The 24,884-nt window shown below is 44.8% G+C and overlaps 1 protein-coding gene across 2 annotated transcripts in view; it reads left to right on the forward strand.

Annotated features, from left to right (window-relative positions):
- The window catches only part of ddx10 (DEAD-box helicase 10), a 171,714-nt gene that overhangs the window by 24,610 nt on the left and 122,220 nt on the right, over nucleotides 1-24,884 (forward strand). For both annotated transcript variants that reach the window (XM_033022708.1, XM_033022709.1), the window contains exons 8-12: nucleotides 4,808-4,970; nucleotides 5,577-5,661; nucleotides 6,905-7,006; nucleotides 19,425-19,512; nucleotides 20,764-20,852. In XM_033022708.1, coding sequence (XP_032878599.1) covers nucleotides 4,808-4,970; nucleotides 5,577-5,661; nucleotides 6,905-7,006; nucleotides 19,425-19,512; nucleotides 20,764-20,852 — 527 coding nt within the window. The remainder of the gene's footprint in view (nucleotides 1-4,807; nucleotides 4,971-5,576; nucleotides 5,662-6,904; nucleotides 7,007-19,424; nucleotides 19,513-20,763; nucleotides 20,853-24,884) is intronic.

A 24,884-nucleotide genomic window follows, 5' to 3' on the forward strand; every position in this document is an offset into this window, starting at 1 on the left:
CGGTTGTAGTCAATAATACGGTAACCGAATGATATTTATTCATTGCTAGAGAGGACGATGTAAACATAGTGAGGTTAGTGAGCAGCCTCTAACATTAATCGCTCCTCGTACTGTTCTGTTGTGTAGGAAGGAACTGCAGATGCTGGTTTACCTTGACGATAGACACCAAAAGCTGGAGTAACTCGGAGGGTCAGACAGCATCTCTGGAGAGAAGGAATGGGTGACGTTTCGGATCGCGACTCTCCAGTTGCTATCTGGACCTACCTGATCTCCCGGTTGCCAAACACTTCCCATTCCCACACTGGTCTTCTCCAGTCAGAGTGAGGCTAAATGCAAATTGGAGGAACAGCATCTCATATTTCGCTTGGGCAGCTTACAGCCCAGTGGTATGAATATTGATTTCTCTCACTTCAAGTAACCCCGGCATTCCCTCTCTGTCTATCCCTCCTCCACCCAAGTCGCACCAGCTTCTCATTTTCACCAAACGAACAGCGAACAATGGTCTATTTTGCATTCATTGTTCTTTATCTCTCTACAATACATCATCATCTATATCTTTCGTTTCCCTGTCGAAGAGTCTCGACCCGAAACATCACCCATTCCTTCTCTCCAGAGATGCTGCCTGTCCCGCTGAGTTACTCCAGCTTTTTGTGTCTATTGTCGCCCTTCTTCAGACTGTTCTGTTGTATTGACCGAAAACGACCGATGTGACAGTACCGGCGACTTAATGAATGAAATAGAGACACGCGGCATTAAATGGACTTGGAATAACTGGGGCGGTGGGGTTTTATCGAAAAGTGACTACAAGAAATCGGTGGAAGGAAACGGGCAGGTGAGGTTTCAGGTCAGGGTCCTTCTTCAGACTCCATGTCCCGCTGAGTTCTTCCAGCTGTCAAATGGAGACACGGGGGACCACAGATGCTGGCATGTTGAGCGAAACACAAAGTGTTGGAGCAACTCGATGGCTGAATGGCCTAATTCTGCTCCTTTGACTTATGAACTCACGAAGTGTCGAAGTAACCCAGCGGGTCAGGCAGCATCTGTGGAGGGAATGGATAGGCAACGTTTCAGATCGGGTCCCTTCTTTTCGAGCCGAATCAACGTCTGTCCATTCCCTCCGCTGATGCTGCCTGTCCCGCTGAGTTACTCCAGCGCTGTGTGAGTTCCTCCAACACTTTGTGTGTGTTTTATGATCATGGTTCCAGCATCTGCAGTTTCTTGTCTCTACATAAACTAGGCCTCAGCAACACTGAATGTACTAACCGGAAGATTATGTTACTGCTGCCAAAACAACAGTTGGCAATGTATGCACGGTAGATGTCACATTGCGTGGGAAACTAGGTCTCCAGGGAGACAGACGCAAAGTGCTGGAGTAACTCCGCGGGACAGGCAGCATCTCTGGAGATTTATAAAGCATTACATTTTGGAACACAAGGAACTACAGAAGCTGGTTCATAGGAAAAAAACAAGGTGTTGGAGTAACTCAACATGTCAGGCAGTATCTGTGGAGAACATGGACAGGTGACGTTTCGGGTGAAAGAAGGGTCTAAAGTTTGAAGAAGGGTCCCGACCCGAAACGTCACCCTATCCAAGTTCTCCGGAGATGACCAATCTTCAACATTTCACTTCTGGCACTCGGGCCAAACCCACGAGTTACTCACGAGTCATTACGGTAAACTCACAGGCTACTACGGTATTACAACGATTTTAAAAGCTTCACATTTTTCCTTCAGGAGTAAATTTGATGCGTGGAATTGTTTCAACATGTTGAAAATTTTTCATGAGTTAACAAGTTACCCGAGTACCTGCCGTTAGCGTTACGAGTCGCTAAGTTACGTCCACGAGTTCCGACATTCCCGCTACGTTAATTCTACGTGATTACCACAAGTTTGATTTGTTTTTAACTCGGGATCACTCGTGGATGGACTCGCACCGTGAGACAGGGGTTTAAGCAGGCAGACAGGTATTGCTAACGATTTTAACTCTCCTTCCCATCCCCATGCCAATCTTTCTGTGCTGGGCCTCATCAATTGCCAGAGAGGTCACATCAAAATGGGAGGAACAGCAACTTGTAACCATTGAATACCTGTCAAACATTATTGTGTCTAAGCGTCACGACCCACGTGTGCTATTTAAAATCATTGACTCTGTTCTTAATGCCCCACAGCCTGTCTGTCTGGAAGCATCGTCTGAAATGTGCAATGACTTCCTGCACTTTTTTATTAATAAGGTTGTTTCCATAAGGGCACTCATTTCAGCTCCTGCCTCTGAACCCTCTGTTTCTGTCCCATGCCTGGTGGTATTGGATAAGTTTGTGCCTGTGACATTGTCGCGTTTAGAGGATGTGGTTAGCCATATTAAGCCATCGGGTTCCCCTTGTGATGCTGTCCCTCCTCATCTTTTTAAAGAGGTTTTCCCCAGTATAATGCAGTCGGTTCTTGCCATTATCAACAGCAGCTTGTGTTCTGGGGTTGTCCCCGTAAGTTTTAAACATGCAGTAGTGCAACCACTACTTAAGAAACCTGGCCTGGATCAAACTGTTCTGGCCAATTTTAGACCGATCTCCAAGTTGCCTTTTATTTCTAAAATTCTGGAGAAAGTTGTTTATGCTCAGCTAAAACTCTTCTTGGACGAGCATAATATTCGGGAGGTTTTCCAGTCTGGGTTTAAAACTATGCATAGCACAGAGTCAGCATTGCTAAGGGTTTTTAATGACATCCTCCTAGCTAATGATTCTGGTGATTATGTGGTTCTTGTCCTGCTGGACCTATCTGCCGCCTTTGATACAGTGGACCATGGTATCTTAGTATCTCGGTTACAGCACCTAGTGGGCATTTGTGGCAGTGCCCTGGAATGGTTCAGGTCTTATCTGGCAGACAGAACTATGTGTGTAAGCCTTGCTGGTTTTGAATCCTCCTCCGATCCTCTGTCATATGGGGTTCCACAGGGCTCAATTTTAGGGCCCCTGCTTTTCTCACTGTACTTACTTCCTCTGGGTTCCATTCTTAGAAAGCATGGCATCTCTTTTCATTGTTATGCTGATGATAGCCAACTATATATGCCGCTGAGGAAGGAAGATGCTTTCTCGGTCAAATCACTTCTGTTATGTCTTGATGACATTAAATCCTGGATGGCCCTAAACTTTCTAGGTTTTAATGAAAAGAAGACAGAGGTGATAGTGTTTGGTCCCAATGACTGCCGTGAACCTCCCCCTGTTGACTTGGGTCCCCTGGCACTGTATGTGAAGCCAACAGTTTTGAACTTGGGTTTTAAGATGGACAGTGATTTTAAATTAGATCATCAAATAGGCGCGGTAGTTAAGTCCAGCTTCTTTCATTTAAGGCAGCTGGCAAAGGTGAAGCCCATTCTTGAGCGCCAGCATTTTGAAACAGTAATCCATGCCTTTATCACGTCTAGGCTGGATTACTGTAACACACTCTATTTTGGAGTTACTCGATCTTCCCTGGCTCGTCTCCAGTTGGTTCAGAATGCTGCTGCTCGCCTTTTAACTGGAACTCGAAAGAGGGAGCACATAACGCCAATTCTGGCCTCCCTCCACCGGCTGCCGGTGTACTTTCGAGTTCATTTTAAGATTATTTTATTTGTTTTTAAATCTTTAAATGGTCTCGCCCCGCCTTACCTCTCTGAGCTGCTTCATCCCTACGCTCCTGCCCGGTGCCTCAGGTCAGCTGATCAGCTGCTCCTGGAGGTACCGAGGTCTAAGCGGAAGCTCAGAGGGGATAGAGCCTTCTCTGTTGCTGCTCCGACATTATGGAACACTCTGCCGTTGCACATCAGACAGGCCCCCTCACTGTCCATCTTCAAAACCAGTCTTAAAACCCTTTTCTATTCCTTGGCTTTTGACCCTGCATGAGACTTTGCTCCTGTTTTAGTGTTTTTAATGTTTTTTATTGTTTTTACTATCTTTTTTAATGTTTTTATTGTCTTGTAATAATTTTTTGTTCATGATTAGTCATGTACAGCACTTTGTTGCAACAGTGGTTGTTTTTAAAGTGCTCTATAAATAAAGTTATTATTATTATTATTAGCTTACAACCCAATGGTATAAAACATTCTGAAATTTTAGGCAACGCCAATCTGCCCCTGTGCTCCATCCTTGCACTTCACCCCCTCCCCCCCCCCCCATCAAACCTCCTTCCACCATATATTTCCTTCTGGATTCACATTACATTTTAAACTCTTCCTTATTTAACACCCTTTTGTCTCCTTTTTACCTCTAGCCTTTGTCCACCCATCTGCCAAGCAAATCCCCTCACCTGTATCCACCTATCATTTGCTGGGCTTTTGTCCTGCCTCCACCTCTTTTACAGCTTTCACACCCCTACTGCAATCTGTCTGAAGAAAGGACCTGAACCAAAATGTTGTCTATCTAAAGTCTTCCTGAGATGCTGCGTAACCCTCAGAGTTACTTTGGATTCTCAGCAGCAACTTTGAACCCTGAACTAATGTGTGAATGTTTGTGAAATTGTTGCATAGGTCCACTAAGGGTGTAATTTGAAGCATGCCTTCTCTGTGAGACAAGTGGCAAATGTGGTGCTATTCTTTGACTATCATAACAAATAAAAAATGGGATTTTGACGACCAATATGCAAACCTTGAAATGGAAATTAAAGAAAAATCTTGCAGCTGTAATTCAACATCTGAATTGAGTATTTTCAGCACCTGGTGAATTTTAGTCTGATGACTTTAAATAGATGAAGAGAAAAGTTAAATATAACCTTTCGGCTACTGTTTGGCATGGTTGAAGTTTCACTGTATCCTTCACATTTGTGTTTCTGTACATTAGGTCCAGTATTTGTTCCGTGTATTTTGCCGTCTCCGTCCAGGACTGCCAATCCTAGCGCTTTATGGCAAGCAACAACAGATGAAACGAGTTGATGTCTACAATGACTTTTGCCAAAAAAAGGCGGCCGTACTGTTTGCAACAGACATCGCTGCCCGAGGGCTCGGTATGTATTCCTGGGATGTAGAATGTGTGCAAAGGATAAGACAACTTAAACCTGGAAATAATTGGTGGCCTGGCTGGTGACAAGCATTTTTGCTTTTCACCATCGTCTTGCGTCTTTGGGGAAAAATGTTGATTGAATGTTTAAGGTTTACATTCAAAGCTTTGCCACAGATAGTTTAAGTTCATAAGTTATAGGAGCAGAAACATCAAGTTCATCAAACATCTGACCATCAAGTCTACTCCGTCGTTCAATCATGGCTGATCTATCTTTCCCTCTCAACCCCATTCTCCAGCCTTCTCCCCATAACCGATGACCCCCGTATTAATCAAGAATTTGTCAATCTCCGCTATTAAAATATTGATTGACTTGGCCTCCACAGCTCTCTGGCAATGAATTCCACAGATTTACCACCCTCTAACTAAAAACATTCCTCCTCATCTTCTTTCTGAAGGTACATCCTTTTTAATTGAAACTATGGCCTCTGGTCCTAGACACTTACACTGGTTGAAACACCCACTTCACATCCAGTAAAAGACCAAGTGAAGAATATACATCTATTTATCAAACCATTTGAAGTGTCTAATTTAAAATTGATTTTCTTCCCAGATTTCCCTGCTGTGAACTGGGTTCTTCAATTGGATTGTCCAGAGGATGCTAATACTTACATCCATAGAGCTGGGAGAACTGCCAGGTATTGTGGTGAAGTGAATTCATGTCATAAAATGTCTGCTGATTCTCTTGGTGACTTTTATTATAGAGGTTACTTGAGTGTCTGTAATGAATATTAAGTGGCAATTTATGGATTAAAATATTAATTTTATTTTTGAAGGATCAAACATTCTCATTTCTTTATCTATCTTGGCAAATTGTTTATTTGTAGCTGTTTCCTTTTTCCTTCTCTATCTCTCTGCTTAAAACCTTTCTGATCTCTGACTTGATGTCTCCTCAAATTTCCAGTTAATAATGTGCCACAAAACACCTTTAGGTGTTTTAAAATATAAAAATGCTGAATAATGCAAGTCATTGGCCAAATCTAATATGCAATTAGATTAGTCTTCTAATCCTGGGACTCAGCAGAATTGGCAACTTTTTAAAATGGCATATATGTTTCAAAATAGATGGAGGAAACTAGGAAAAGCAGATAAATTGTGTTTTTGCTTCGCACCTTGATAACATCATTGCTATTGTCTGAAGCTGATATGACCCTGTTTAAATTCACGATAAGCTTTAAGAACAGAAATGTTGTATTGCTTGTACTGCTTGAACTAATTTAGATTCCATTGTTGAAGATGATCTTGGCAATTGGGAGCACCAGTTCCATCTGTGAAAGTTATATTGTCATATTTAGCACCAATTCAAAGTTGTATAACAGGTGTGAGAAGGAAATGGCCGTAAAGATCTTGAGATCACTGCTTACATTCCATTGTGAAGCACAACATCACTTGAATGCTAATAAATGTCGATTAATATTCACATGTGCAGTCAAAAGCAATAGTAGTGTCATGTAAATTAGTATTGCGAAACAAGACTTTGATTGTACTTATGCATATAACTTGACTGTAAGTAATTGGGAATTGCATGGGTTGAGATTTTAACAGAAATGTTACAGAATCAACTGAACCGAACCGAACTCTACACACAGAGTATTGACCGATCCCATAAATGCAGAAATAGAACAAATTCATTTACTTAGAAAAGTAAAATTCATTTGGACTGGTTTGCATCACAACACTTTACAGCACATTTTACTGCTCCATTTTACAGCACATATAGATTATAGGTTTTTTAACATTCAAACCATCTCAAACCCTTTCGCAAGATTTTTTGTTGATGGATGAGGATGAGTGCAATCTTAAATATTCACTGTGTTTGGAGTTGTGTTATTAAATTGATGTGGATTGTCTTATACTCTGAACAATGTTTCCATTTCCCAGGTACAAAGAAGGTGGTGAAGCATTGCTTGTTTTACTTCCAACTGAAGAAAAGGCCATGGTGAAGCAACTGGAAGAGAAAAAAGTCCCCATCAACAAAATAAAGTAATACTTTTATCGAAATAACAAAATTTTAATGTAGTTCTAGTACTACTTTTGCGTTGTACCGGCTAAGGAAATGACACATATTCCTGTAGTTTGGACGTAAACATAGACGGGTTGGTTAGTAAGTTTGCAGATGTTACCAAGGTTGCTAGGGTCGTGGAGTGTGAGGAAGGCTGTCAAAATATTCAGCGGGATATAGATCAACTACAGAAATGGGTGAAGAAATAGTAGATGGAGTTGAGTCCAAGCAAGTGAGAGTTGTTGCACTTTGGGAGGTCAAATATAAGGGGAAAATATTTCAATTAATGGCATGACTCTTAACAGTATTGATTTACAGAAGTGCTAAAGCTGTGTTGCCTTTGGTTTGAAAGTGCTAAAGCAGTGTTGCCTTTGGTTCGAAAGTGCTAAAGCTGCTTTGTCTTTGGTTTGAAAGTGCTAAAGCTGCCTTGCCTTTGGTTTGAAAGTGCTAAAGCTGCCTTGCCTTTGGTTTGAAAGTGCTAAAGCTGCCTTGCCTTTGGCTTGAAAGTGCTAAAGCTGCCTTGCCTAATTAAAGCTGCTTTGCCTAATTAAAGCTGCCTGGCCTAATTAAAGCTGCCTGGCCTAATTAAAGCTGCCTGGCCTAATTAAAGCTGCCTGGCCTAATTAAAGCTGCCTGGCCTAATTAAAGCTGCCTGGCCTAATTAAAGCTGCCTGGCCTAATTAAAGCTGCCTGGCCTAATTAAAGCTGCCTGGCCTAATTAAAGCTGCCTGGCCCATTTAAAGCTGCCATGCCCAATTAAAGCTGCCTTGCCCAATTAAAGCTGCCTTGCCCAATTAAAGTTGCCGTGCCTAATTAAAGTTTAACTTGTCTTCTATATAATTAAAAATCTAATCTTGACCACTTCCTGTTTGCGCTTTATATTGATTTTAGAAAAAATGCTGTGATTTTTGACCATGTTACAGAGTCCCCCTCCGCTCATCAGGTGCCGAGGATTTTTCCCATCGATGAAAAGTAAAAGAGTTATTAGTGTTTAAAAAATGTTGAGATTCTCTCTCCTGTCAATCATGCCATGAAGGCCATGCCCCTTCTGGTGGGAGGGGGGGAGGGACTATAAAATCCGGAAATGTGGGCATGGCTCAGTCTCTGCAAGATGGGGGAGGGAGAGGTCACAACTCGCTGTCTTTAGTGGCCTTGCACCCTGCTTGAAATGGTATGAAACTACACTTGAATTTGGTGGCCTTGCATCCTGCTTGAAATGGAATTTCAAGGAATAGCCGTGAGTCAACTGCGAGCCCACCAGCCGTGAGTGAGTGAGCTGCCAGCATAACAGGCTTGAGTGACTGAGCCTCCAGTCCAAGAATCCATTCAGCCCACAATGTCCATACTAGCCCTCTGGAAACCAGTCCCTTCAGCGCATAACACCCATACTAGCACACCAGAAACCCCCCCCCCTCCCCCCCCACTGGCCACCAATATTCAAATTGGTGGAGAGGTGCAATATTGCGTTGGGGGACCAGCCCTCCCGTGTGATGCTGGGACCCATCGGGTCCCACTTAGTCTAGTATATATTACTAAAACTTTCATCTTGACCACTTCCTGTCTGCGTTGTAATTAAATTTGCGCAAAAATGATCCCTCATAGAGCTACGATTTTTCGCCACCTTACCATTCTTCTCTGCTGCAAGTTTTGTTCTGATCGGTGAAATAGTACAAAAGTTATGAAGGTTTTGAAGGTTCCCCCCCCCCCCCACAGCCCCTCTCCTACAGCCCCTCCCCCACCGCCCCTCCCCCACCACCCCTCCCCCACAGCCTCTCCCCTACACACCCCCTCCCCCACACACACCGTCCCCCTCCCCCACACATTCTGTCCCCCTCCCCCACACATTCTGTCCCCCTCCCCCACACACCCCGTTCCCCCCTCCCCCACACCGCACTTCCTCACACCCCCTCCCCCACACCCACATCCCCCTCCCCCACACACACCCAACTCCCCAATTCTGCTTTGTTGGCGATGCCGTGTGAATGAAAGTTGTTATTAGCTTCATCTCTTTTTTTAGTCCATATATGCTTCTGTCTGCACCATTTGCCATCATATGTTATGAACATTATTCTTACGGTTGGCTCCAATTTTACCCCCACATTTGAGAAAATATTCTACAATTCATGGTGGACAAAAATGCTGGAGAAACTCAGCGGGTGAGGCAGCATCTGTGGAGCGAAGGAAACCCTTCTTCAGACCTTTCTACAATTCATGGTTGTGTTGCAAAGTGCTAACCTGCTTTGATGGTCCCTCCTTGGTTCATCTTTGGGGAGAATGAAGGAATGAGGCTGAAGTTTTATTTAAGACTTGTGTCTTATCATGTCTGAGGAAAGATCCCGACCCAATACGTCACCTATCCATTTCTCCAGAGATACTGCCTGTCCTGCTGAGTTACTCCAGCATTTTGTGCCCTTGTACTTGTTTAATTTAGTCGAAAAATGAAGGGTGCCGGCTCAAAACACTACCTATCCATTTTCTCTAGAGATGCAGCCTGGCCCGCTGAGTTACTTTGTGTCTATCTCTACTTAAGTAGAAAATAACCCAGCAGAACCTTGCATCAGTTGTTGCTGCACATACTTTCCAGAGGGGGTCACTGGACTGCCATTAATATTTTTAGTTAATTTGGGGTTTATAAACAACAATAGCACTGCCTGATGATCGACCCTTACCTGAAGCATTCAACAAGGATCTCAGTTCTTTGACTACAATTTGGGTATTCTTTGTACCTTATTCTTCTGCTCTCTGTAGCTAAAAATCATGCCAGGGATTGGATGGATGTAGCTCTCCCGAAGTGTAGATTCCAGGCCACTTTTGTCAAGCTTTGCAGCCAGTTTTCTTTCAGCATTTAGCTCAAATTAATGATGTGAGAATTATACTTAAATGCTATATCTGACAAAAGTTATGGAATGTTATCAGTGAACATTTTTTTCATTTAAAAATGCATCTTATTAATCCAGTGTTTATTTTCTTGGGCACACTACAGAGCTATTCAGCTTTTCTCGTAGTGACCCCTGTTGGTTTTCTTTAATTTGCGTCATAGCTCAATGTATTCTTTTAGCCTTGGATTTTCTTCTGATGTTCATTTGTATGTGGACTGCAATAACTGGATTCCATTCCCTTTTCACTTGTTTTTTCCTCTCCCCCTTACCTGAACCAGAGTTCCCTATCAGCCCTGAGAGGAGATGGGGTTATTTCGATAATGAAGGATGGCCGTTTGGCAGCAGTCAGGCAGTTGGTAGAGCCACTGCCTCTCAACTCCAGAGACCCGGGTTCGATCCTGACCTAGGGAGCTAACTGTGGAGTTTGCATATTCTTTTGGTGACCACCTGGGCTTCCTTGGGGTGCTCCAGTTTTCTCCCACATCCAAACACGTGCAGGTTTGTAGGTTAATTGGTCTCTGTAAATTGCCCCAAGTGTGTAGGGAATGGACAATAGACAATAGGTACAGGAGTAGGCCATTCGGACCTTCGAGCCAGCACCACCATTCAATGTGATCATGGCTGATCATCCCCAATCAGTACCCCGTTCCTGCCTTCTCCCCATATCCCCTGACTCCGCTATCTTTAAAAGCCCTATCTAGCTCTCTCTTGAAAGTAGAACCGGCCTCCACCGCCCTCTGAAGCAGAGAATTCCACAGTCTCACAACTCTCTGTGAGAAGAAGTGTTTCCTCGTACCCGTTCTAAATGGCTTATCCCTTATTCTTAAACTATGGCCCCTGGTTCTGGACTCCCCCAACATCCTGCCTCGAGAGTGTCCAAACCCTTAATAATCTTATATGTTTCAATAAGATCCCCTCTCACCCTTCTAAACTCCACAAGCCCAGCCACTCCATTCTCTCAACATATGACAGTCCGGCCAAACCTACTCTGCACTCCGTCAATAGCAAGAATGTCCTTCCTAAAATTCGGGGACCAAATCTGCACACAATATACCAGATGTGGTCTCACTAGGGCCCTATACAACTATGCAAAAGTGGGATAACATAGAACTAGAGTGATTGGGTGATCGATTGTCGGTGTGCTTAAGACCTGTTTCAATGCTGTAAAAGAGTCTAAACTCTTTTCCATGGGTCATATTAGTTATTACACAATTTCCATTGGGATCTAGAGAACCACTTGTAAGTTACTTTGTAAATTGATAAACAGGATAGGAAGCTGTCTTGGCAAAAGCATAGTGTAGGGAAAATAAACTCTTTCTATCTAACCTTCATAACCTCTCTCACCAACACACACATTGTCTATTAAGCACAGTCTGTCAGCTTCTATTGACACTTATACAGTGATACCTTTTTAAACAATGTAACATGCAGTCTCTGGTAATTTTAGTTGTAACAAAAATAATTTTATCGCTACTTGTAGCTTGGGGCAGCATGATGGCACAGTGGTAGAGTTGCTGTGTTTCAGCGCCAGAAACCCGGGTTCAATCCTGACTAGGGGTGCTGTGTTTATGGAGTTTGTATATTTTCTCTGTGACTGTGTGGGTTTTCCCCGGGTGCTCCGGTTTCATCCCACAGACTCCAAAGACGTCCAGTTTTGTAGGTTAAATAGACTTCTGTAAAAATTGTAAATTGTCCCTAGTGTGTAGGATAGTGCTAACGTACAGGAATCGCTGGTTTTGGCAGACTCTGGCCATAGGACCTGTTTCCATGCTGTATCTCTAAACTAAACTAAGAACAGTCTGTAATAAATAACTGCAGATGCTGGTTTAAATCGAAGGTAGACACAAAATGCTGGTGTGACTCACACAGCAGGCAGCATCTCTGGAGAGAAGGAATGGGTGACAATTCAGGTCAAGACCCTTCTTCGGTCTGAAGAATGATCTCACCCGAAACGTCACCCAATCTTTCTCTCCAGAGATGCTGCCTGTTCCGTGGAGTTACTCCAGCATTTAGTGTCTACTTAAGAACAGTCAGTCAGCTTCTATTGACACTTATGCAGTGATACTTTATTAAACAATGTAAAATGCAGTCTCCAGTATTTTTAGCTTGGAACAAAAATAAAGTTGTAGCTATAAAAAAAACTTTATTTTTAAACTTTGGGAGAAATATTCTGAATATCTCTAGCCTACTCCCTTTTCCTCACTGACACAATTGTTTTTATAGCTGGAGGTTTCTTAGGAAAGCAACTATCGCTTTATAACAGAACTACCTGTATCTATGAATCACAGGTTCCTATGTTACTTCCCTTTTAATATACTGCCATTTTCCTGAATTCAAATGTAAAAAACGCCCCTTTATTCTTGTACAGCATTGATACCTGTGCCATTTAATCTATACTATCTTCATTATTTCTATCACTTTGCACTTCTTTGTATTAAATTCCATTTGATTACTATTGTCCTCACAGTGTCCCTGACCAAGGTTTGTGCCACTCATGAATCAGGAACATTTATCCCGCACAATCATGCAAAAAAAACCCAATGGTTACAGCACCAACCTTTGAGGAAATGCATCATTTACCATCCTCCAGCACAAAAATCAAAATGTTTTACTAAAGGGCCTGTCCCACTTACGTGTCCTTGGCATGCAAATTATGCGACCTCGTGGTCGCGTTGTGCCGCGACGGTCCCGCGTGATTTCATGCGTACGCTCAGCCGTCTGGAGCGCGTGACGTCATTTGAAGATGGACACAAAGCTGGAGTAACTCAGCGGGACCGGCAGCATCTCTGGAGAGAAGCAATGGATGATGTTTCGGTTCGAGACTCTTCTTCAGTCTGAAAAGAAGGATCTTGACCCAAAATGTCACCCATTCCTTCTCTCCAGAGATGCTGCCGGTCCCGCTGAGTTACTCCTGCATCTTGTGTCTATCTTCAATTTTCTTGGCTCCGCTCTGGGAGTAGAAGTGGGGGCAGATCCGGACTGCAACGGCCGTGAGCCCCAGGCAGAGTTCGGCGATCGTTTGCCTGCTTCTGCTGCTGTTGGAGGTGAGATGTTGCGTCGCGCCAGGGTCTTGGGCCTGTCCCACTTTGGACGTCAGTTCCGCCACAGGCTGTTGGCGCACGAAGATTTTGTTCACTACAAAAATTTCAGAGCTCCGCGCGATGTCGCGCACAACTACATACCCCTCCGCGCTTCTCTGTGGGACTGGCCCCGCGAGGCCATACGATGCCCGTGCACCTCAACGCGACCACGAGGTCGCGTAATTTGCGTGCCAAGGACACGTGAGTGGGACAGGCCCTTAATGCTATCTGCTGAGAGCCTTTAAGCCATGGGCCTCAATTAAGTTAACCACCCATCAGTGTAGGAATATTTCCAAATGTCTCCTGAACATTTATTGCCTTCCATTCAACTTTGTTAGCTTATCAAAAAATTCACTCCAATTAGTCAGACACAATTTACCTTTAGAATCACTCCGCAAAAACCTAGATTGGGTTATCAAACCAGCCGACAAGGGAGGTGCCGTGGTAGTCTGGCGCGTCGATCTCTACAAGGCTGAGGCCACGCGCCAACTCTCGGACACCTCCTCCTACTTACCCCTGGACCATGACCCCACTGACGAGCACCAGGCCACCATATCTAGCACCATCACCGACTTCATCAACTACCACGCCCTGCCCGACCAAGCTTCCGACCTCATCGTTCCCCAGCCCCGCACGGCCCGGTTTTACCTTCTCCCCAAAATCCACAAACCCGGCTCTCCCGGCAGACCCATTGTCTCTGCTTGTTCGTGCCCACCGAACTCATCTCCCCATACCTTGACTCCATACTATCCCCCTTGGTCAAATCCCTTCCCACCTATGTTCTAGACACCTCAGACACTCTCCGCCGCCTCCGCGCATTCCACTCTCTAGGCCCTCACCCCCTCATCTTCACCATGGACGTCCAGTCACTCTACACCTCCATCCCCCACCAGGATGGCCTCAAAGCCCTCCGGTTCTTCCTCGACCAGAGGAGCAACCTATACCCAGCCACTGACACCCTACTCCGCCTAGCGGAGTTGGTCCTCACCCTCAACAACTTTACGTTTGACTCCTCCCATTTCCTCCAAACACAAGGCGTAGCTATGGGCACACGCATGGGCCCCAGCTACGCCTGCCTCTTTGTCGGGTACGTCGAACAATCCTTGTTCAATACGTACCAGGGCGCCATCCCCGACCTCTACCTCCGTTACATTGACGACTGCTTTGGGGCCACCTCCTGCACCCACACACAACTGACTGACTTCATCCACTTCACCACCAACTTCCATCCGGCACTCAAATACACCTGGACCATTTCCGACACTTCCCTACCATTCCTTGACCTCACCATCTCCATCACAGGGATAGACTTCTGACCGACATACACTACAAACCCACTGACTCACATGGCTATCTGGACTACACGTCTTCCCACCCTGCGCCCTGTAAGGACTCCATCCCCTACTCCCAATTCCTCCGCCTACGCCGCATCTGCTCCCAGGATGAGACGTTCCACACCAGGGCATCGGAAATGTCCTCGCTCTTCAGGGAACGGGGATTCCCCTCCTCCACCATAGCTGAGGCTCGCACCAGGATCTCCTCCATACCCCGCAACACTGCTCTCTCTCCCCATCCCCGCACTCGCAACAAGGGCAGAGACTCCCTAGTCCTCACCTTTCACCCCATCAGCCGGCAAATACAGCAAATCATCCTCCGCCATTTTCGCCACCTCCAACGTGACCCCACCACATGCCACATCTTCCCATCTCCCCCCATGACTGCCTTCCACAAAGACCGCTCCCTCCGCAACTCCCTAGTAAACTCTTTCCCTTCCCTCCTATACCACACATTCCCCGGGCACTTTCCGTTGCAACCCCAAGAATTGCAACACCTGTCCCTTCACTTCCCCCCTCGACTCCATTCAAGGACCCAAGCAGTCGTTCCAGGTGCGACAAAGGTTCACCTGTATCTCCTCCAACCTCATCTACTGCATCCGCTGCTCTAGATGCCAGCTGATTTACATCGGTGAGACTAAGCGGAGGTTGGGCGATCGTTTCGCCGAACACCTCCGCTCAGTCCGCAAGAACCTACCTGAACTCCCGGTGGCTCAGCACTTCAACTCCCCCTCCCATTCCCAATCCGACCTCTCTGTCCTGGGTCTCCTCCATTGCCAGAGTGAGCAACACCGGAAATTGGAGGAATAGCACCTCATATTCCGCCTGGGTAGCCTGCGTCCGGCGGGTATGAACATTGAATTCTCCCAATTTTGCTAGCCCTTGCTGTCTCCTCCCCTTCCTTAACCCTCGAGCTGTCTCCTCCCATCCCCCCCGCCCTCGGGCTCCTCCTCCTCCCTTTTTCCTTCCTTCTCCCCCCCACCACCTATCAGTCTGAAGAAGGGTTTCGGCCCGAAACATCACCTATTTCCTTCGCTCCATAGATGCTGCTGCACCTGCTGAGTTTCTCCAGCATTTTTGTGTACCTTTTACCTTTAGCAAAGTTGTGTTGGCCTGTCTTTTTTATTCAAACTTTGCCATATGGCTAATAAAGTTTACCTATTAAATATTTATCAGTTTCCCCGAGCAAAAAAACAACCACTGGAGAAACTCAGCAGGTCAAGTAGCATATGAGAGGGAAATGGACAGACGTCAGGAACGCTCAGTTGATGTACCAGGTCAACAAATGCCAGCAGACGTTTTGGGTTGAAACCCTTCATCTGGATCTTGGAAAAGCTCTTGTTCCTAGTGGACATTTAAGGGCCTGTCCCATCTGGCGATTTTTTTCGGCGGCTGTCGGCATCATTGACTGACGTATCAGGTCACCGAAAATGTCGCGGCGTAATGCAGCGATAACGCAGTGTGACGACATATTGACGCACGGTGTTTCCTCAAATGTCGCAACTTCTTTTGTCGCGGCTGGATTTTGAAATGTTCAAAATCTTTTGGCGACCCTGGCACATCAGTCAATGACGTCAGCAGTTGCCAAAAAAAATCGCCAAGTGGGACAGGCCCTTTAGAATGCTTTACTGGAACAGTTATTTTCCTTCCATAATTGCCCTTAAGAAATTGACGATGAGCTGCCTTGAATCATGCCATTTAAATGAGTAAGAATGGAAAAGCACTGAAAGTACTCAGCAGCTTATTTAGGTCGGCACAGAGTGCTGGAATAGCTCGGGTCTGACAGCATCTCGGTTGAGCATGGATTCTCCTGAGATGCTGCATGACTCATTACTCCAACACTGTCCTCTATTGTAAACCAGCTTCTATGGTTCTTTGTTACTGCAGGTCATTTAGAATGAAACAGAATTAATGATTCTGGACTAGTGAGAAAACAAGTAGCTGAAAGGTGCAGGGGGAAGAGAGCAAAGGGCATGTATGTGTGTGTTAGGGTGGATACCAAGGTGATCTCTACGATGCAGTTTCTTGTAGTGGCTATTTCGAGAGGCAAATATTTGTAAACTTTCACTGATCTATCTAGAGGAGTTTTAAGAGGATGAAAGGAGGATACAAATAAGGAGGATGTACCAGTAAGAGGATCTGGGGTGGCGGAGGAACTGAAGGAGATTCACATTAGGCAGGAAATGGTGTTGGGTAGACCGATGGGACTGAAGGCTGATAAATCCCCAAGGCCTGATGGTCTGCATCGCAGGGTACTTAAGGAAGTGGCTCTAGAAATTGTGGACGCATTGGTGTTCATTTTCCAATGTTCTATAGATTCAGGATCAGTTGGAGGGTAGCAAATGTTGTCCTACTCTTTAAGAAAGGTGGGAGAGAGGAAACACGGAATTATAGACCAGTTAGCCTGACATCGGTGGTGGGGAAGTTGCTGGAGTCAATAATAAAAGATGAAATAGCGGCACATTTGGATAGCAGTAGCAGGATCAGTCCGAGTCAGCATGGATTTACGAAGAGGAAATCATGCTTGACTAATCTTCTGGAATTTTTTGAGGATGTAACCAGGATAATGGACAAGGGAGAGCCAGTGGATGTAGTCTACCTGGACATTCAGAAAGCATTTGATAAGGTCCCACATAGGAGATTAGTGGGCAAAATTAGGGCACATGGTATTGGGGGTCTGGTGCTGACATGGATAGAAAATTGGTTTGCTGACAGGAAACAAAGGGTAGGAATTAACGGGGTTGCCTTTACAATTCCTCAACTCAATCCACAGTGACTCTACCTCGTCAGTCCCTATGTCTTCCCTCGCAAGGGACTGAATTCCATCCCTCACCAGCAGAGCTACCCCCCCCCCCTCCTCTGCCCACCTGCCTGTCATTTCTATAGGATGTATAACCCTGAATATTACGTTCCCAGGCCCGATCCTCCTGAGCCACGTCTCAGTAATCCCCACAATGTCATATCTACAAACCTCTAACTGAGCCTCAAGCTCATCTACTTTACTTCTCATACTTCACGCATTCATATACAATACTTTTAATTCCTTACGCATCTCACCTTTCACATCGATCCCTATTACACTTGGCCATACTTTCCTATCCCTTTGTGAGCTTCCTTTCCCGTTAATTCTGGGGTCATTAACCATCCCTTTACTCTCTTTCCCTTTAACCCTGTCCTCGACTATCCCATTTGACACCCCACCCCCCTTATTCAGTTTAAAACCACCCGTGTAGCAGTGGCAAACCTGCCTGTCAGAATGCTGGTCCCCCACCTAAGAATCTCAATCCCTGCCCCCTGCACCAGTTCCTCAGCCACACATTCAGGTCCCGTATCTCCCTGTTCCTGCTCTCGCCAGCATGAGGAACTGGAAGCAAACCGGAGATAACAACCCTGGAGGTCCTGCTTTTCAGCATTTTTCCGAGCTCTCTGAAGTCACGCTGCAGAATATTCATCCCCTTCTTTCCGACATCGTTTGTGCCGACATGCACTACCACTTCCGGCAGTTCACCTTCGCCCTTGAGGATTTTCTGCACTCTGTCCTTGACATCCTGGATCCTGGCACCAGGAAGGCAGCACACCATTCTCGAATCCCGTCTGTTGCCGCAGAAACCCCTGTCCGTACCTCTCACAATGGAGTCTCCAACTACAATGGCGTTGCCTGACGTTGGCCTCTTTGGTTTTGGCTCAACAGCCCTTTTTGCTTTGCGAGCCAGTCCGCCGCTCAGTACGTTAATTTCTTCTGTCCCGACAGCTTCTAAGTGGGTGAACCTCTTCACAAGATGTACAACACCCGGGGACCTTTGTATTCCATGTTTCCCCCCCTTTCTCACCGTCACCCACTTTCTCTCTTCCAGTACCTTAGGTGTAACAATCTTAATGTACGACTTGTCGAGGAACGACTCAGTTTCCCCACACATTCCAAAGATGTGCCGGTTTGTAGGCTAGTTGCCTTCTGTAAATTGCCCCTTGTGTGTAGGATGCAAACTGGGATAACATAAAACTAGTGTATGGGTGATTGTTGGTCATCTCAGACTCGGTGGGCCAAAGGCCCTATTTCCATGCTAAATAAACTAAACCATATTTTAATTTAAACAAAATTAAACCTGACACTTGGTGCATCCAGTGTTTGGGGAAAATCACAAAATTGTAGAAATAGAAAATGCTTAAAAGATGTGAGAAAGCAGTCAACATTTCAGCATTTGAAACAGAATAAGGCTGAGTATTCTGGATGGAACCTTCAAATGACTGGGTCTCTTGTGCATTCAGTATAAGTAGTGCATTCTCAGCATAATGCACAAATTCCTCCGATTGTTTATAAATGATCATTATTAAACATTTTTAAAAACTTCGAATCCATTACAATTTGAAGAATCCGAAAATAGTAGAATAATATGGCATTGAGGTGGATTATTTGGGAAACTAATTTTCCCCTGCTCTTTGCTCCTGGTCCTGCAGACTTCCACCAATGCAACCCTGAAATGAACTTGTGCACCATATCTTCAGTGCTACATCTGCCTATTTTAACCTTTTAAAATATTGCCCCTCTGTGTCCCAGTGTATTATTTGTGCTATTATACTCCTGATACCATTCCATCTCTGGCTGGCAACTCATCTTCTCTTCATAAAGCTTGGCTTGTCAAAAGCTACGTTATGTTTGCCCATCATTGTAGTGCACATTGATTCACATTGGCTCCAGCTCCATTAATGACTTGATACTTGCCGTGTGTCCCCTCCATTCTTAACTTTGGTCCTTCTATAGCCATGCTGCCCCTGCACCTCCGATCTGGCAATGCTTTTTTTGTTGTTTGGATTTAACTTTTGATTGTTAGGCTTCAACAGGTGAACGGTCCCCATCTTGAAGAGTTAACTGCTATTTATATTGGTGTTGTCTGACCTGCTAAGTGTTTTTATAGCATTTTCTATTTTTATTTCAGATTTCCAGTTCTTTGATTTTCACATATTTGCAAGGTTCACAAACTTCACAAATTAAAATTAAACCTGCAAGACATATTTATGAACAAATGATTTTAGGAGCATTTCATATCATTGGGTATCAATGGGTTATCAGCTTTTAATTTTTTTTAAATTCATTTTTATTTTAAACAGAATCAATCCAGCAAAACTGACCAATATACAGTCAAAGCTGGAAGCCTTTTTAGCTCAAGAACAGGAGCTGAAAGAAAGAGCCCAACGAGTGAGTCCTACAACCTTATACTGTGATTTCCTTTCTTAATGTTTTTGATTAACTTTGTGTAAAAGCAGTAACAGAAGGAGTATCGTGGATTATTACTTTTATTCACACCTGAAGGGGGGTAGTGCATCAGTTAACTAATGTTTTACTTTATACAATTTTGCCGCATGGTGGTGCCTTGGTATGGCTGTTGCCTTGCAGCACCAGAGACCCCGGTTCGATCCTGACTACAGGTGTTATTTGTGCAAAGTTTGTATGTTCCCTCTCTGACTGTGTGGGTTTTCTCCAGGTGTTTCGGTTTCCTCCCACATTCTAAAGACTTACTTTAGGTTAATTGGCTTTGGTAAAATTGTAAATTGGCCCTAGTTTGTAGGACAGTGCTAATATATGGGGATCACTGGTTGGCATGGATTCCGTGGGCTGTAAGGCCTGAATCCACGCTGTATCTCCAACCTAAACTACATTTTCTGAATTCCATCCAATAAACACAAGTGTGATAATAAATCAAAGCTTGAATCTGTGGAACCCATTGGGAAGCTATCACACTTATGGCAGTGGGTAATTGCTGTCATCATGCTGGTCTCAAACAGGGTTGCTGATGTAGGATGCAGCAGAGTCCAAAAATTGTAGACCACAAAGGGTCTTTATCTATGACCTAATATTTGGCATTATTGCTTTACAACGGGAAATCGTCATGTTAAGTAGCATTGGTATATTTAAAGTAGTAACATTTTGGGAGACTATCGAATTTTACATGCTTATGACTCTCTTCTGTATGTTGACCCGCACAGAAAATTATGACAGGCATAGAAAGGGTAGATCGTCATATTCTGTTTCCCTGGATTGAAAAATCAAATGCTAGAGGGAGAGCTTTAGGTGAGAGGGACAAAGTTTAAAGCAGATGTGCGGGATAACGTTTTCACACAATGGGTGGTGAGTGCCTGGAACGTACTGCCAGGGGTGGTGGTTGAAATAGATATGTTAGCAGCATTTAAGAGACTTTTGGATAAGCATATGGATATGCAGGGAATGGAGGGATATGGGTTATGCGCCGATGGATAAGTGATGGTCTTGGTATTGTGTTTGGCACATATTGTAAGCTGAAGGGCCTGTTCTTGTGTTGTGTTCTATCTTCTAAACCACTTTCAGTGAGTTGAATGTCTTGTTCGCTATCTTGAAAAAAAAGATGTTGTTAGTTTGAAATTGTTTTTAATGTCCAAAACATGTAATATTTGTTTTTCTACTTCATTGCAGTGTTTTGTGTCCTATGTGCGGTCAGTCTACCTGATGAGGAACAAAGATGTTTTTGATGCTTTCACAATAACATTGAAGGAATATGCTTTGTAAGTAACATTTTATTAGATTAAGTGGTGAGGTTTGAAAATGAGGTCATATGAGGAATAATATTCACCAAGAACAGAAAACATTGCCGCTTTCAGTGACAAGTGATAGCGTTGTGCCCTCCCAGTTCCATTAAGAGCACCTTATTTGCTGTCATTCTCCAAGATCCTCTGTCATCATTTGCTTAGTCATAGCAGGGAAGCATGGAAACATGCCCTTTGGCCCAACTTGTCCATGCTGACCAAGATGCCCCATCTAAGCTAGTCCCATTTGCCTGTGCATGGCCCATATCCCTCCACATCTTTTATATCCATCTATCTGTCCTGGTGTCCTTTAAAGGTGTTATAGTACCTGCCTCAACTACCTCCACTGGTAGCTCCTTCCTTATGTTCCAAGATGGCGGATGTGCAGGAGTGGGCGCCGTCTGTGTATGGCAGCCTGCCCGCAGTCCGTCTCTTCACCTTTTTTTTTAAATTTTAAGTCCTGTTAAAAAATGTTAGTTGGAGGTCTTTTATGTGGTGGGTGGGGGGGGGGAAGGGGGAAACTTTATTTCTTAGTCCCCTACCTGGTCGGAGAGGCAGCATCCCTCCGAGCTGTTTCTTCGCCTCGTCCTCGCAGCCTACCATCGAGAATGGAGCGGCGTTTCCTGTCGGGACCGGCCGGGACTACAGCTTCGGCGGTGGCGCAGCGCTGGGACACCATCATGGAGCGGGTGATGCCTTACCGGGTCGCCGTGCAGTAAGCTCCGGAGCGCTGTGGCCACCGACTCCCAACATCGCGGAGCTGTGGCTGCGGGCGTCCGGCCGTGGGCGGCGCTGGATTTGGAACGCCGCGGAGCCTGGGATCGAGTTCGCTGGGGTCGGAGCTCCAACCGGCGCGGCCTGAGGACTACGAGTGCCCCGGTCTCCGGGGAGGAGGCAGCCGCTCCAGACTTTCCAAGCCGCTGAGGAATGTTTCACCCGATGCCGGAGTTCCATCTTCACGGCAAGAGGGCCCTGAAAATTATCGGACTGGCTGCAAGGCCACAAATTGGCCCCGACCTTGGGTGCTTCACAGAGGAAGAGGACTTAACTTTCTGGTGCCTTTCCCCACAGTGGAAAAATTTGATTCTGCTGTGGGGGGACGTTTGTGTTGAACTCTATAATGTGTTGTGTCCATTTTTAAATTTATTTTTTAACCTTTTTCTATGGTTTGTATGGAAACTTTTTATTTTATGTAAAGAACTTTGGTGTCAATGCGAGTTGACTTAAAACGTGCTATATAAATAAAACTCACTTACTTATACCCACCATCCTCTTGTGTGATAAAGGTGCCCCTCAGGGTCCTATTAAAACTTCCCTCTCTCACCTTAAACCTATGTTCTCTGGCTATTGATTCCCCTGATTTCCCTACCCTGGATAAAATAATCTGTATTCACCTTATCTATAGATTCAGAAAAGACTAGATTTTTATTTGGCATGAAGAGATTAAATATTGAATTTTACAGCTTTTTGTTGTTGTGGAATTATTTGCTTAAAAACAAGATTGTTTATAATTTTATTTGGAAGTTTTTAATCGTATTTAGTTGAATTTAATGTGTTTATGACATTGAGAGGGACAAAGTCCATGTCAGCTTTCGAAGTGTACAGAACCTGGAGGCATGCTAGCTCTGCTTTTATTCCTACCAAGTAATTTTGTGGCTAGAATTTCTGTGACCCAACTACAAATACCACCCCCCCCCCTCCCCCCCCAGCACCCCCTCCCATCCACTCCGACTGACTTGCATACAGGCTTTAGCTTTATTTTGATCCACTAATGCCCTCTTGTTTAAGTTTAGAGTCACAGCATGAAAACTGGCCCTTCAGCCTGCCGAGTCCGCGCTGACCAGCTCTCCCCATACACTATTATATCCTACACACCTGGGACAATTTATAGCATCCAATTAACCTACAAACCTGGAATGTGGATGGAAACTGGAGCACCCTGAGAAAACCCATGCGGTCACAGGGAGAACGAGCAAACTCCGTGCAGACAGCATCTGTTGTCAGGATTGAACCCCAGGTCTCTGGTGCTGTGAGGCAACAACTCTACCACTGTGCCACGGTGCTGCTCATTTGTTGTCCAAGCCCTCATAGGTACCGCAAAGAGCCCAGAAGGCCAGATTTGTTCATTGGGAACCAAATTGAATTCATTTGGTAAAGAAGTAGGGTGAGGGCTTAACTGATGATATTTGTTCACTCTCTATTTTTGTGGCAAACAAATTGGCAAGAATTTAGAAACAGTGGGAAGTGAAATAAATAAATGGGAATGGCAAAGTCAAGCAATTATATGGGTTAAGGTATAGCAAAGGAAAGATCTTTACGTACGAGAAACAGCAGCATAGATAAGATTATTTAGCTGGAGTGAGAGAAGAGTGGGCCTTGGCTGGTCATAGAGACATATAGTGTGGAAACAGGCCCTTCGGCCGAACTTGCCCACACCAACCAACATGCCAAATATACATGTTCCACCTGCCTGTGCTTGGGCCATATCCCTCTAAACCTGTTTTATCTATGTACCTGTCCAATTGTCTCTTAAATGTTCTGTTAGTACCTGCCCAACTACCTCCTCTGGCAGTTTGTTCCACATACCCACCACCCTTTGTGTAAAAAAAAAAGGTCGCCCCTCTGGTTCCTATTAAATCTTTCCCCCCCCTCTCCTTAAACCTATGTCCTCTGGTTCTCGAATACCCTACTCTTGACAAAATCTGTGCATTTATTCGATCTATTCCTCTCACTTTATTTATACCTCTATAAGATCACCATCCTCTTAAACCCTTTTCTTGCACTGCTTTTTCCTGTTTGAGGTCTTCATTCCTGTTTGAGGCCATCATTCCTGTGCCCAAGTCTAACACAACATCCTGCCTCAATGACTACGGACCGATTGCCCTCACATCCATGGCCATGAAGTCATTTGAGTGCATCATTCTCACTCACCTCAAAACCAGCACTTCCTCCATCATGGACCCATATCAATTCGCATATAGAGCCAACAGGTCAGTAGAAGACACAGTCAACTTGGCCATCCATCACACTCTGCAACACCTGGAAACCGCCAACACTTACGCCCGCATCCTGTTCATGGACTTCAGTTCTGCATTCAACTCCATCAACCCGGTTAAACTCTTGCATAAATTAACGGACATGACCCCTGCATCTGTCACTGGATCCATAGCTTCCTTTGGAACAGACAACAAAGGGTGAAGATACACAACACCACATCTCACCCTCTGCACCTCAGTACAGGAGCCCCTCAGGGCTGCGTCTTGTCACCCTGGTTATTCTCACTCTATACAAATCAACTCGCATCCCAGTATAGTTCAGTCAAAATATACAAATACGCAGACGACACAACCATCAAAGGTCTCATCTCTAACAACAACGAAACAGAATACCGCACTCAAACACACAAAGCAGTCACTTGGTGCACAGACAATAACCTCCTACTCAACACATCAAAAACCCATGAACTTATCATCGACCTCAGACGAAAGGCACAACCCAAGACCCCCTACTCATCTCCGGCGAACCCATATCCACCACTGACTCATTCAAATTTCTTGGCACTCACATAAGCAATAACCTCAAATGGAAAACCAACTCAGATCACATTTATAAAAAAGCCAACCAAAGACTCTTCTTTCTCCGCCAGCTCAAGAAGTTCAGAGTGAGGAAACATCTCCTAATCCGATTTTACACAGCCATCATCCAAAGCATGCTCACTTCATCAATAACAGTTTGGTACAGCAGTTTGGACACTCACTCCCGTAATAAACTACAGCGCATTGTCAACAAAGCATCCAAAATCATCAGCACCCCCCTCCCATCAATAGAATCACTCAATCTCAAACGGTCCGTGTCAAGGGTGAAGAAAATCATTTCCGATCCCTCCCACCCAGCTCACCACATCTTCCACCTGCTGCCCTCAGAGAGCTCACTGCCTGCCAAAACATCACGATTCAAAAACAGTTTCTACCCATATGCAATTCGAACTCTGAACACTCTATGATAATATCT

The sequence above is a fragment of the Amblyraja radiata genome, chromosome 6 (genome assembly GCF_010909765.2).
Source record: "Amblyraja radiata isolate CabotCenter1 chromosome 6, sAmbRad1.1.pri, whole genome shotgun sequence".
Taxonomy (NCBI): domain Eukaryota; kingdom Metazoa; phylum Chordata; class Chondrichthyes; order Rajiformes; family Rajidae; genus Amblyraja; species Amblyraja radiata.